This window comes from Centruroides vittatus, unplaced genomic scaffold (genome assembly GCF_030686945.1).
Source record: "Centruroides vittatus isolate TY-2023 unplaced genomic scaffold, ASM3068694v2 contig_1683, whole genome shotgun sequence".
NCBI classification, from domain to species: Eukaryota; Metazoa; Arthropoda; class Arachnida; order Scorpiones; family Buthidae; genus Centruroides; species Centruroides vittatus.
In genome coordinates this window covers 131,208-146,070 of record NW_027121024.1, presented here as the reverse complement: position 1 = coordinate 146,070, position 14,863 = coordinate 131,208, and the positions used below count along the sequence as shown (strand labels likewise).

Here is a 14,863-nt window from a genome sequence, read left to right as displayed (position 1 = left end):
TACAGAAATATCCTGGTGGAATCTTTCTCCATGTTTATCACTGACAGCGCCACAACTAGGAGAGAAAAAGTCTAGGTGGGAGTGGAGAAAATGGATTTTAAGGGACATATCACATCCAAGTTAATGGTATTTTTCCAGAAGCACTTTCACCAACTGAGCGTAATTATCATCTTTTTAGTTGCCTAAGAATCTACAAATAACTCCCTTTAAGGCTTCCCAAGCTTCCTTTTCTTTTCCTTCCAAAACTCGGTCAAATGCAGAATCGAAGTTATCGAAGCTGTCGAATTTGTTGGAGAACAAAAATACCTTCCTTAACCTTTGCATCACTTAATCTAGGAAAGTCGTCTCTTAGTACTTAAATGTCCGTCCTTCCTGGTTCATACCTTCAACAAAAGTTTCCATTAAATCCAGCTTGATATGAAGGGGTGGGAGAAAAACTTCTTTTGGGTCCACGAGAGGTTCGGCAACGACATTTTTCTCGGTAGAGTCAAGATTTCTTGTAGGCCAGTTCGCTTGAATGTAATGTGATTTCCTATCCCTACTTTTTCATATACATAAAAAGCAACAGTATTTAGTGTACGTCAGTTGCATTCCTAAGAGTACAGCGATGACTTTTATATCGCCACAGATTTTCTACTTGTGTTCAGCGTATTTGATTGAGTCGCGGAGAACTATCATGTTTGCATAAGTCTCCGCCATGTGAACAGCATGACCAACAGGAATAGAAGGAAGACGGCTGCCGTTGTGAAGTAATACAGCTTTTAAACCAAACTTGGAAGAGTCTATGAATAGCCTCTATTCACTTGTGTGAGATAAGCAGGGGGTCAGGGGTTAATCCCTTGGTGACCACTTACGGTCGAGTTACACACAACAGTGACGTGCCGGCACAGTGCAGTAAGCATCGATAAATATCACACATAGCCAATCAGAGTTTCGTCTACGACACGTGATCTGTATTCTGTCAATCATAGAAGTGTCGTAGATGAAACTCTGATTGGCTGTTTGATATTTATCGATATTACTGCACCAAACGGTCACTGTGCCGGCACGTCACTGTTGTGTGTAACTCGACCCTTAATCTGCACGGGCTGGTAAAACCCGATCTCGGAGTCGTTGGATGGATAGGAGGGCAAGCGAGTGGGGAGTGTGTCAGTAAGTCGACAGGTGTCCTTGGATAGACAGGAGACAGGTCTTAATTAACATAACAACATAAACGTTTATTCTATAACTAAATGTAGGATATACAGATCTATATGCGGTTAAATACAGGTACAAATACTCTTATCTGGAGGAGAGTCAAACAGTTCTACTTAGCTCGCAAAGCGCGTGCTCTTTCTATTTCCCTAGTTCTAATGGTTTGCTCACGGAGAGAGTTTACAAGTTTCTAGCCCCTAAATACCTCTCTTCTGCGTAGCGGAGAGTCGATTCGACGAACTTCGTTGTATGGAAGGGTCGTTGTCGTGGATGTTCTTCCAACGGGTGTCTTCTCTCTCTTGGGTCCAGTCCGATGTATGGAGGTCCGGGAGACAGAATGCGCACAATGTCCCGATGTAACTTCCCGTTTAATCGCTCTCCCCGAGTTTCGGCGACTCTCGCTTTTATCTCCTTAACGTGACCACATGACCGTCAAATGGGATCACATGACCGTCAAATGTTGACAATAACAGTGCTGAGTTGGCACTTACCTGTCAATTTTCCCATCAGATTCTTATCACGGCGATAACGATCTAATTTTCTCAGCTGGAGCGTACTTCCGTCGGATTTGTTTCAATTTCCGACAAATGCGTAAATTCGCGGATCTTACACTTGGATCATGGTTAAAATTCAAACATTTCATCAAGCCATTAATGTCGCAGCAAACAACCAGATTGTTTTTCTTCTAAAAGAAAAGGCAGCAGATCCTGCTGACTTTCTCTGTATTGTGAGACCCCGACATCACGTTGGAGAAGATTCAATTACTGTAGTCTTGACCCTAGAAACTACCAAACTTAAGAAATAACTTGAGAAGTTCTGCCTTATTCTTTGACGAGTCAAGGTCTCGAATGAACTCACCCAACTCCACTTGACTCAGTCTGTGTAGTGTATCATTTTTTACCTCAAAATCAGGGTCATGGAATGCGGAAGGCTTGTTGGGTTCTTCTTCTCCCACACTTTCTTCATTTTCTAGTTTAAGCTCATAATGTTGGGGTGGAATAGGAATTGATAAACTATCTGAATGTGGAATAGGTCGAATAGCAGATGCAAAATTTGGGTATTAATTACTCGTTTTTTCTTCATTGACAATCCTGCCATTATAGGTGGAGGCAAGCAGAAATAGCAGTCATCTGTATGGTTTGTAGGCTCCCGCCAAACCATAGGCACAGCAAAAGCCATAGATCGTTTTTTATTATTCAGCCATTCTCGCAGTATAACTGAACAACAGTTGCAACATATATGTAAAGCCCATGACTTATTCTGGTCCCTACCTTCATACCAAAATAATGGTAATCGGCAGTCTTCACAAGAGGTGTCAGACTGAGTTTCTGTGACGAAAATGTTATTTCACCAGAAATATAACAAAAATTGTTCACTAAATTCATACATTTTTGTGGCATTTTGGTATAACCAGTATTACACTTCAAAAGCACTTCAAAACCAGGAATTTTATAAAAAGAAAAACAGAAGCAATATTAAACTCAATGTCATAGCTACATTTATTATGTTTATAACTTATAACCATATGGAGAACGTTGTGCTATGTCAGTTGAGAAGTGTGACAATTCCCAAAAAATATATTTTCCCCAAATACAAATGTAGATCCTAAAAAAATAACTTGTCACTGTATCTCTAAAGCAAAAGCTAGTTGGTCATTTTAATAATAATTTTTGAATTCAGCAGATGGAAATACATAAGAATATGCTAATTTTGAGCCCGAAATGTTTTCATTGTTGTGCAGTGTAATTATTTCATCAAACGTACCAATAGTGCAGTCTGTAATTTAATTATAAAAAACTAATAAATCCTGAATACACTCAATTTAAAATCAGAGTAGGTTAAGCATTTCCAAAATATAGTACTTATTTCTTGTGTGGTTTTTCCCGCCAATCCCTGTTGGCAGGTGTTGGCAGCCGTTTTCCTAAACAAAAATTTTATTCGAAATCTTAAAGTTAATTCACAAACATTAAACTAACAAACATTTTAAAAACTACCAAACTTAAGAAATAACTTGGGAAACTTGCAATTTTAACAAAAATAACTCATTTTAAAATAAATTTAACTTTCCCAACCCAGTCTTCTTGCGGCCTCCTGGCAGGCATTCCTTATGTGAAAATACATCAGTGATTTTGACATAAGGTACTACCAAGTCAGAAACATCAGTACCCACGAGCGGCAAATAGTAACACTGTCAAAGCGCAAGAATGTAAGACAACAGTATCTATAATTGGGCCGCATGTCCAGCGATATAAAGAAAGAGCAGTATAGTGTTGTTCGAGTTTTGACAAAAATCGACATTCGTTTGCAAATGTTGGTACAGTAATTAAATAGACAACTGCTTGAGTTGTGGGCAAAGATATATGAAAGAAATTCTAAGGTTCAAAACAGCCGTAGTTCTTTGGGAGATATGGATTCACGGATGGAACATTAGAGAACCTTGCACAGAACTGTGGCAGAACACTTTGTCCAGGGGAAAAAATTGCTTCTAACGAACCAATTTTTCTCACAGACTGATTTATGTTGCATTATCACTATCATGAAATATTTTGATAATATAATATCAAAATATATATCAATGGTAAGGTGAAACTTCGAAACGAAATATAATATACCAAAATATTGTTAATAAAGGCGTGGTTCGATATTAATAGAGAGAAATTAAGATTTATTTGTGAATATTATATTGAAATGGTAACGAAATTGAAACTATCACTACACAATAGTATTTCACATATTCCGACATACGTTGGGCAATCAACCAGTTTCTGTGTACGTATATTTTGAAGAACAATACTCAAGTATAGCGCTTGTTGAATTTATTGCCAATCTCAGAAGCAAACAAATGTTAGTGTTAAATGGAGGTTTGGCTATACATAAATTTCTAAATAACTATACTAAACGTAAAATAACGTAATTATTAATTAAAACAAATCTTGTAAGAATAAATGTTGAAAGTTGATTGAAAACGGTGCAATGAGAACTAAACACTACAAGAAGATGTTGCATACGATACATACGCAATCGAACCATTCTTTTATAATTTCATAGGTTTACATCTACCACCACTAAATATATAGTGAGATACCACTATATTTACATGGGATTTGTTGAGAAATATTCATTAGCGCTTTACCTGGATGGCGTTATTTACAACAGCGTTATATCGAGGATTGTTTGTGTAGTGCTAGTTTCGTACAAATTTTTATTAAAATATTATTAAAGCTGCGACATGACCAAGCGGTCGAGATGGCGCCTACCACTCTGGATGACCCGAATCGAAAATTTTCCAGTAATTTTTTGAGGGGTGGTCCCTCCAGATATGTTGAGCCCTGTCCTTCACAACCCGGCCACCCCCACTGAAGATCTGACCGAACACAAAATGGGCTTGCTAAAAGAGGCCCTCTTAGTGCTTACAGGGAGCAAAGAGTTCAAACAAGTATTAGCGAGATTGAGGCCGAAGTTTTAAACGCGTAAACGTGTACGTCGGACGTTCAGCGCCGCTTTCCTGTAAGCCTAGAAGTTTGACAATGGCGTTTGGAAAGTCAGTTGAATCACAACTGACATCTGAATCTTGACTGAATCTCGACATTCCAAACGCCATTGTCAAACTCCTAGGCTTACAGGAAAGCGGCGCTGAAAGTCCGACATACACGTTTTCGCGTTTAAAACTTCGACCTCAACCCCGCTATTATTAACCATATAAATATATATTGAAATATTTTATTAACCTTTCAAATAGTTTCAGAAAATACAATTGCATTTTTGCACGTTATTAAATAGCAATATTTATATATCTTAGTAATTAAATTGTAGTTTTAAATAAAACGTAAATATATATCATCATTCCGATTCCTATATAATTACACAAAGCCAAAATATCCAAGGTATTAATATTCTATAATTAATAATTTGACTAAGTAGTTTGGTACTAGAGGAAGACGTTACATGCCTTATCTAAAACAATTATTTTAGTAATTAATAATATTATTAAACTAGCAGGTAGGCTGACGTTGTTCGGGCAAAAGTAACGATAGCGATAATTAAGATTATTACGTTATAGTCACAAAAGAAAAACAGTAATTTCATCAACGAACTAAGTATTTCTAAAGAAAGGCCGAATTTGAAAATCGAATGTTCTAATATTGTTCGATTTTCACGACGTGTTCTGATTATATCGTTCGATTTTCATCGAATGTTCTAAGAAGAAAGGTCGAGAAAAACCGAACTAATCCGTTTAAATTTGAAAATCGAATATGTTCCAACATATTACTTTTTTTTTTTTTTTTTTCCTAGAGCCCGTAAATCTTGAACGTCGCTTTCTCTTGTTCTTAATTGTTACTTAACACTTCCATTGTTGACACTTCCATTGTTACTTAACACTATCATTGTTACTTAACACTTTGGTACTTAAATTTGGTACCCAAACTGTATACCAAATTTCAACTTTCAACTCCTAGCCGTTTTAGAGAAAATGAAAATTATTACGTTACAGTCAACTTTACCCGTTTTCGCAGAATGCAAGAATTGGGTCCTCCCTGTTTCCAGACTAATTACAGAATTTTTAGATGAATCTAAAAATATGTTCAATTTCCCGCAAAAACAAAAAAAATTGCATCTGCGTCTTGCACGTCGCTTTCTCTTAAAAATTCCATTGTTACGTAACACTTCCATTGTTGATGGAAGTGTTAAGCCTTAATCCAGTCCCTCTCCTCTGTGGGGAAGAATTTCGAAAAATCCCTTCTTAGTATGCGTTCTCGTGACGTACCCTAATTGTGTACCAAATTTCAACTTTCAACTCCTAACCGTTTCTGCTCTGCACTGATTATTATTACGAGTATTATTATCAACTCGTCTCGATTATATATATAGATAATTTAATAATTTTATTTAAATAATTTAAAACATTTTGGAAGAAAAAACCAGCCCGCAGCGTAACTTGCAACCTCCTCTTACTCTGTTAATTCTATTCTTTCAGAATTATTATACTAAGAATGTAACAATGATATTGTTTTATTATATAAGTGACGAATCTTTTTCTTAAACATAATTAAACTGTTACATCAAGTGAAAATATCATGGTTGTGTGAATCAAACCAATAGAAAAAATCTTTACTCTTTAATGCGCGGAATTGTATATATTATCTGACAGATATGTAGATTTGATGACTTGTAATAAAATAAACAAGCAGTGTAGAGAACATTCCAAGTTCGACATTTTAATATAGAATGGCGGAGAAAGAGAAAAGTAACATATACGATTCTGCTGGTGTTTTTTCTCGTATGTTTTTGTGGTATGTAATATTAATTCAATTTATTATTAATAAAAATAAATACATTTAATATTATTACTAAAACCATTTCATAATTTAATAATAATTTCATATATTTTATACAATATATAAAACTGCTAAATCCTTTGAGACTTTAGTTTTGAGTCCGGGTTGCAATTTTTTTCAAAAAACAAAATTGTTACTTTCTCAGTTGTTACGTGTAACAAAGGGAAATATGATGATCCGGCAAAATATCATCTCCCTCGTCTTTACATTTTTGCGTCACAACGTCGAAAAATGCAAAAATTTTTTGGTGTAATTTCTGTATGTATGGATGTCAGTGTGTGTGGGGCACGATTTTGTTCACACTCTGCAGCTTAATATCTTTTCTGTTGTTTGTCAAAAATTGCTGAAATTTTGCAGGGAGGTGTGCTTATTAGGGGACTTGACGGTGTTAAATTTTGATGACTAAAAGTTGAGGGAATAGAATAGTGGAGATACACACGACCCACACGAATGGGGGCCACGAGTATCTCCAGTATGGTCAGACTTAATGATATTTTCTCGTTATTAGCATTTACAATTTTTTTATATAAAATTAATCACGACCCACAAAATTAAGTTTTTCTGCCATTCTGTAACAGCTAAAAATATAAATTTTTAAGAATAAAATATGATAACAGATAGGGCCACCAAAATTTTAAATGTTGCCGAAAAAGTCAAGCAATCATTAGTGGTTTATTTTATTTATTTTTTTAAATTATCAGAAAGTACAGGTCCATCACCTAAACTTTCAATGTGCACTATAATATGAAAGTTATATATTAATAAGGGTTTTATGTGTACTTGAAATAAATCGAAAAAATAGAAAACTTTGAATTTATGTTTTGTATTAAACAAATTACACGCTGTTCAATTCGATATGGAATTAGTTTAGTTTTATTCCAATATTTTATGCAAAATATAATTAACAAGTCAATTTTAATATTTACATATTTTAAGACATTTTATATACAAGATAGTACATTAACGTTCATATAATAAAAATTTCAATATGAATTTTACATTAGAAAGCACTTATACTCCTTACAAAGTGTAAATTATTATTTGAGCTAACTGCAATATTTTCTGACAATGATTAATCTGTCACGTAGGGTTTAGTTTGTAGCATGCTCTCTTTATATAACTGTAATTTAAAACATGAATATTTGTTATTACGAATTTAAACTGCTTTATTATGTACATTTGTTATTTACACTTCGACGGTTATGTCATCAGTACATAAATATTAATAAAGAGATTTTACGAAGGAAGAAGTTAAATTTTCCAGCAAATAACATTCAACATCGACATATTCATTCCAATTTTAGTTCAACAAATGACTGGTAAATTTGAAAAGTAGGATTTTAAAAGAGAAAAAAATTATTTGAGTTATTTGAACTTTATATGTGATAAAACTGAATAGATTATGTAAATATAGAATATATATATATATATATATTCTAAATTTTAGCTATATACATATGTATATAGATATATATGCACAAAACTAAAAATTTAGTTTCAGAAAATTATATATTGTATACCATTGAAAATAATACGAATCTAGTACAATTACACATTTTATATGGCTCATTAAATAAAGGTAGTACACGAAAATTGAACAGTTTTTCTTTATTATCGTAGAGACTACAATATCGCAACAGGTCCCTTTTTTTTAAACAAAAATCTATGAAAGAAAACGAATTCGAAACATTTCTCTTTAATTTTTTAAAACGAACTCTTCTCCTTCGACTTCCCAACATTCCAATCTCGTTATGCATTGCTTGTTCTATTTTTTTTCTTTTTTAATTTTAAACTTTTTCTGTTAACATTCTTTAAAAATTTTTAACTTTAGCATTTTTAGAACAATAAATAAAATAACGTATAAATATAAATCCGACAAAGTATATATTATAGAGTAGCATACATATATATAACACAGATCGCACTCGGGAAAGAGTAGGTCCCATATCACTACAGTTATATAAGAGCATTAAATATTATTCTTATTTCCGATATTTATCGAGCCTTGACAAAAGATTTATTCAATATAAGAATAATCGCAGCGTAGATTAGGAATAATAATGTAAAATATCCAGGACGAACTTAATATATAAAAGTTAGAAAAAACAATAAACGTGTTCTTATTACGTCACTCACACACCCCAGGAACAACTAAGGGCGTGATATAAAGACGTTTATAGTTTTTTTTTAAAATATTCGACGTATTTAACGAATATTTTAGAAACGCGCGACAACCGTATATAATTTGTGGTGAGAAAAATTTATTTTTTTTTCTTTTCTTTGTTTGAGTGCACCACTCGGAAGTTAGTATTACACTAAATCAATAAATAAATACACAAAATGACAAGATGTAGGTAAGAAAATGAAAAATCCACATACATTATCATGCATGGTTAGCTAACACCGAAATTCGAAGAAGCAGTTAACCTTTTTTCTTATAAGTATCCTTAATAAAAATAGCAGTTTTTTGGACAGTTCCTTGGACACAAGAATATAGGCTGGACAGGGCCAACGATATCCTAAAAATTCATTTCCTGATAATTGTAGTTGTGTAATTTCAATATAATTTATACACGTTGCAATTTATCTTTTATTTTTCAAGGATGTTTTGTTGTGTAATATTCATTTGATAAATTTTTGTAAAATAACATGCATATATTTTACAATATTCAATTACGATTTAGAGTATTGAATGAATTATTTTTGGCTGAGATTAATTGTTGAGACTTTCAAAGTTGGATGGTAATTCTTTTTTGAAGCCATGGTCTGCTATCTCTAAAGGATTATTAAATAATATAGGATTGTCATATAGGTATATGTGTTTAAGTAAGAGTCTGTTTTTTCTGGACTGTGATCGACGATTGAGAGACCTGTATTGGTTTAGGGATGTTCAATATTTGACTGAAAGAGGTTGGAACAGTGAAATCTTTCTTAATGGAATGTGGAGTCCAATGCGTTATTTATTGTCTGATTTGAGTTATAAACTAAAGTCATTTGGTGCACAGTTTAGACTGAATAGGTTCTCCATAAACCTAAATGGCAAATCAATTAATATCTCGGACGACTCAGAAGTGGTTTTTTTTTTTTTTTTTTTTTTTTTTTTTTTGTGGATCAGTAGTGATGGATATGAGAAAATACCTTCTCGATTTTTGTAACTTCTTTTTGGATACCCGAGCTGCTACTCTGCCATCTGATTTTTGTTATCAAATTATACTCGGTGATAATTTTTCCAAGCTAACTTTGTTTAAATTATACAACTTCTTTGTTCATGTAGCTACCTTAAAACAATAATGTTCTTTTAACCCCCTTTGTAATAACAAAAGTTATATCAAATAATAAAGATTGGTTGATTGATTGATTGAAATTGTACTTTTAACAATTATTTCTGTGTATAAAAATTTAAGTTCGAAAAATAATTTTAAAAAATTGTTTGTTAACATACTTTTATTTTTTATTTATTCATTTATTTATAATGCAAAAAATAAAGAAATAAGAAAAAATATACAAAATATATACAATATTATTTTTAAATACAGTACAAAATTATTTATTATATAAAATAGTAAAGAAATAAGAAACAAAAGATACAAATACAACTAAAATACAAGTTTTGTATGATAAATCTCCATACACGGAGTAACACACTGCGCGACATTACACTTCTTGCACTCATATCGGGATTGAACGCGTTTTCTGCGGTTAATTTTTGAATTTTTACAAACGTGGCATCTTCTGTACGGTTTTTTGCTTTTTTCCGTGGCTGGTATAAGAGAGAGGAAATGTTTTTCTAGTTTTAGTCTCTTTGGATTTTCATATTTACTTGGGCGTCCACTTTTTGTATGACAGTAATCATATAAAGGAGTGTATTTATCGACAATTTGCTGTATAAGTTCGAGTCTGAATTCTGAAAAATGTCTATATTTGTTTGGATGTTTATCTGTATATAAGATGTAAGAATTATATGTGCATATGTCTAAAAAATGAAAAAAATAACTTTTTATACCATTTGACGGTTTTCCTGGGTGTTTGGTTATAACTCAGGACCGTGTCAAGGTTATCAACTGCTCCCATATTTCCATTGTATTTTGGTACTGTAAGTGGTTTTGTGGTACTTGTAGACGTCGATAGTTGTAGATGTCGATCCGTAATTACTCGTATTCCAGATTTGTTTCCCTGGAAGGGAAAGGAAGGAGGAGAAAACTCCGCGTCTTCACCCCAGTTATACCCAGCGATTGCGCTTGTGCCTGATAGGCCAATGTCTGCTTCATCTTCTAATGATGAATCTTCAGATGATGTAGGGATATATATGTCTACCTCATCTGATTCGGAATCAAAAAGATATTCCTCGATCTCTTCGGAAGTTTGCATTCTAGTCGCCATTTTCTGTTTGAATCAAAACGTAGAACACACGTAGAAAGACAGATGACGTGACAGATGTCTTATACTGATTGGCAATAAATGTAACCGTTTTAATCAATAATATTCGAAATAGAAACGCCATATGTTTTACTCTGGATCTGCTGAACATAATATGTCAACCTATGGAGTAAACACGATCATTATTTAGATCGGTTTATTGTTATAATTTGTTTATTATAGCAGTATCTGTTATAAACTATAAACCGATCTAGAATTATGATCGCGTTTACTCCTTAGGTACCATCTGTTTTTGTTATATACTTTTATATATTGATACTGCTATAATAAACCAATTATAAGTTATCTGTTATAAGTTATCAATATATCCAAGTATATAACAAAAACAGATGTTTTTCACATAACCTATAAAGAATGGATTTCGAAAAATTTGTCCAGGTACAAATTTGAAATGAAGCGAACAGACATACAATCTACATGCAGTCACGTGTTTTCAACTTTCTGACCTTGATAGCAGCTGTTGGTCGAAGTTCGCGGGACGTTGTCATGTACTGAACACCTCGGGAAATCGAGAATCTAACGGGGTGAGCACAAGTAACCGTAATTACTCAAATATAACGAGATTTTCGATCATTAAAATACAGTATATGTAAATGTTAATTTGCCAAAACAAGCGTTCTTAAAAAAATTTTAAAAATACGTTTTTTTATTTACCGAGATTATATAACGCAAAGGCATGTGTTTACTTTCATAGAAAACAAACGCACGTGTCTTGCGTCCTGGGGTTGAAAGTTTATAATTACTTCCTGACTCAGCGAGGGAGTGGTGGGGTTTGGTAACTAGGTCATTGTAAAATGTTCTAACATGTTGCTGTTTACACGTTCTAAACACAGTACACAAATTATTTATAACACAACAACAAACCTATTTGTAATTTATTTTCAACACTAGTGAGTAATACTCTGGCACTCCACAAGCGAGTAACTCAGAAACCCGACAATTAATTAACAAAGGCACAACACTGCCACACAGCCACACACTCTGGTCAGCACTGCTACACACTCCGGTCAGCACTGCCCGGCCACACCAAAGGGAAAACACAGTTTTTCCCTCTCTAGGCAGGAAGATCTCTCCCCGCATTCTCAAGTCTATAGTTACACAACACACCTGACACGTGTGACAGAGCTGTGGACTGTACATCAACATTACGTAACATAAACACACGTGTTACAATTTTGTTAAATTGAATATCGAACTTAACATCCTCCCGCCTTGAACCTTCTAGGGCAGTGGTTCTTAACCTGGGTTCGACCGAACCCCTGGGGTTCGGCGAGTCAGTCTCAGGGGTTCGGCGGAGGTCAACCACCTGACGTCATCGTGACGTAGAAACCGTATTGGTTTCGAAAACTAATGCTACATAACGTGTGTTCTATTGGGAAACTAACTTCTCTTACTCTCTAACTTCTACTACTCTCTAACTGAAATGAAGTGAAGAGGTCCCAATCGAATACACGTATAAACGACCTGCAAGACGGTCAAGCACACACCCGACTCATACGTTCGTGATGACACGCCCCACTCGGCTATCATTGGCTGCGGGTGATCACGCAACATCGCTTGGCCTTTCTATGCTGCAGGAAATTTGGTGCGCCCAGTATTCGAATTGTGACTGTCGTGATTGTACGTCGTGTGATTTCTTTTTTAATATTTTAATCCCTTCATACTATGTCGAGCAAAAAAAGAAAGTGGTCGGACGAATATGTACAATATGGATTCACATGTATAACGGAACGTGATGGGAGTCAGCGTCCTTGTTGCATGATTTGCAATGCCAAGTTGAGCAATTCTAGTCTAGCACCGGCAAAACTAAGAGAACACTTCTTTAATCTGCATGGAAATTACAAAAATACAACACTCGCTGAATTCAAGGTGAAGAGGGCCAGATTTGATGAAAAGGGTAGTCTGCCTGTCCTCGGCTTTGTACCCATCGATAAACCGATCCTTACAGCATCGTACGAAGTCGCTTACCTTATCGCAAAGCAGGGCAAACCACACAATATTGGTGAAAAACTCATAAAACCAGCCGTGTTGAAGATGGCGAATATCATGCTGGGAAAAGCGGCTGAAGTTAAGTTATCCCAAATTCCTCTTTCAAATGACACCATCAGTGACAGAATAGACGACATGAGCAAAGATATCTTGGCCCAAGTAGTTGCAGATCTGATTTCAAGCCCGGCAAAATTCAGCCTTCAACTCGACGAAATTACAGACGTTTCCAATCTAAGTCAGCTTGCAGTATTTGTGCGCTATGTGAAAGACGACGTTATAAAGGAAGATTTTTTATTATGTAAGCCTCTTACAACAACAACTAAGGCAGCCGATGTAAAGAAACTTGTGGATGACTTCTTCAAAGAAAATAATCTTTCGTGGGATATGGTTTCTGCAGTTTGTTCGGACGGAGCTCCAGCCATGCTGGGAAGAAAGTCTGGTTTTGGTGCGCTAGTGAAAGCCGATGCACCACACATCGTTGTTACACATTGTATTCTACACAGGCATGCGTTGGCAACAAAAACCATGCCTCCAAAACTGGCAGAAGTCTTAAAAATTGTAGTGGAATGCGTGAACTATGTGCGAAATAGTGCTCTGAGGCACCGCATCTTCAAGGAGTTGTGTAAAGAAATGGGGTCTGAATTCGAGGTACTTCTGTACCATTCAAACGTTCGGTGGTTATCCCGGGGACAGGTTCTGAATCGTGTTTTTGCCCTACGTGAGGAATTAGCCCTGTTTTTGCAAGAGCACCAACATGGTCATGCATATTGCTTCAAAAATTCTGAATTTATTCTCATGCTTGCGTACATGGCTGATATCTTCGCAGCTCTCAATCATCTGAATCAACAGATGCAGGGCGGTGGTGTCAACATCATCGAAGCGGAAGAAGCCCCGAAGACGTTTCAAAAAAAGCTACCGTTGTGGAAACGACGAATAGAAAACGGTAACTTTGCAAACTTTACCCTGCTAGACGAATGTGTAAATAAGAATTATGATGTGCCTGGAATCGGAGATATTTCTGTATCGGGGGAACTGAAGCTCGCAATTTCCATGCACTTAGACGAGCTTGCAAAGTCTCTTGAAGGGTACTTCCCTTCAAGAGAGTTATATCCAGCATGGGTGAGGCAGCCGTTTACGTTTGATGTTGAGAAAACAGATGTCAATGATACATACCTGGATGAAATCATTGAAATTCAGCAGAGCCAGGTTCAACAGCAACTCTTCAAAACAACAACGCTCTCATCGTTTTGGTGCCACCAAATAGTAACGTACTCTGCTATTGCGAAGAAAGCTCTGGAGATTTTGATACCGTTTGTGACAACATATCTTTGCGAGCAATCCTTTTCGAGGATGCTGGACCTTAAAACGAAGAAAAGGAACAGACTTAGTTGCGAAAATGACATGCGAGTGGCACTTTCCAAGGTAAAGCCTCGCATTTCCGAACTGGTGTCTAAAAGGCAACAGCAGCAGTCACACTGATTTTAAATTTTGTTCTTTGTTCTTAATGTTTTGTTCTTTGTTTGTAATGGTTTTGTTTATTTTGTGGACCAATAAAATATATACGTGTGTTTTGAATTTGAAAAATTATATTTTATTTTTCCAATCTAAAAGGGGTTCGGTGAATGCTCATATGAAACTGATGGGGTTCGGTACCTCCAGCAAGGTTAAGAACCACTGTTCTAGGCGTTCAACAAATTACACACACAAAAAAAAACATTTGTTTTTTATTTACAAAACACAACTTCAGTTCTCCAAAGGTAAAACACAAATTTTAGATACACTTCGTTTAAATATACAGTAGAGTCGTTAATCGGAATCGCCGGTAATCGGCACGATTTTCAGTCGGACTGTGTCGTGCTCAATCGAACGTTTTTGATACTAATTTACTTCTAAAGTATAATTTTCAT

At 35.0% G+C, this 14,863-nt stretch overlaps 1 protein-coding gene across 1 annotated transcript; it reads left to right on the top strand.

Annotated features, from left to right (window-relative positions):
- The first annotated feature begins 12,632 nt into the window (after positions 1–12,632).
- Positions 12,633–14,435, top strand: LOC136968993 (protein FAM200C-like). The gene has a single exon (XM_067263062.1). It carries the CDS (start codon positions 12,633–12,635, stop codon positions 14,433–14,435), a length of 1,803 nt encoding a protein of 600 aa, XP_067119163.1.
- The last annotated feature ends 428 nt before the right edge of the window (positions 14,436–14,863 follow it).

Excerpts from the sequence above, each read along its gene's own strand:
- LOC136968993 (XM_067263062.1), top strand. The coding sequence starts at position 12,633 with ATGTCGAGCAAAAAAAGAAAGTGGTCGGACGAATATGTACAATATGGA.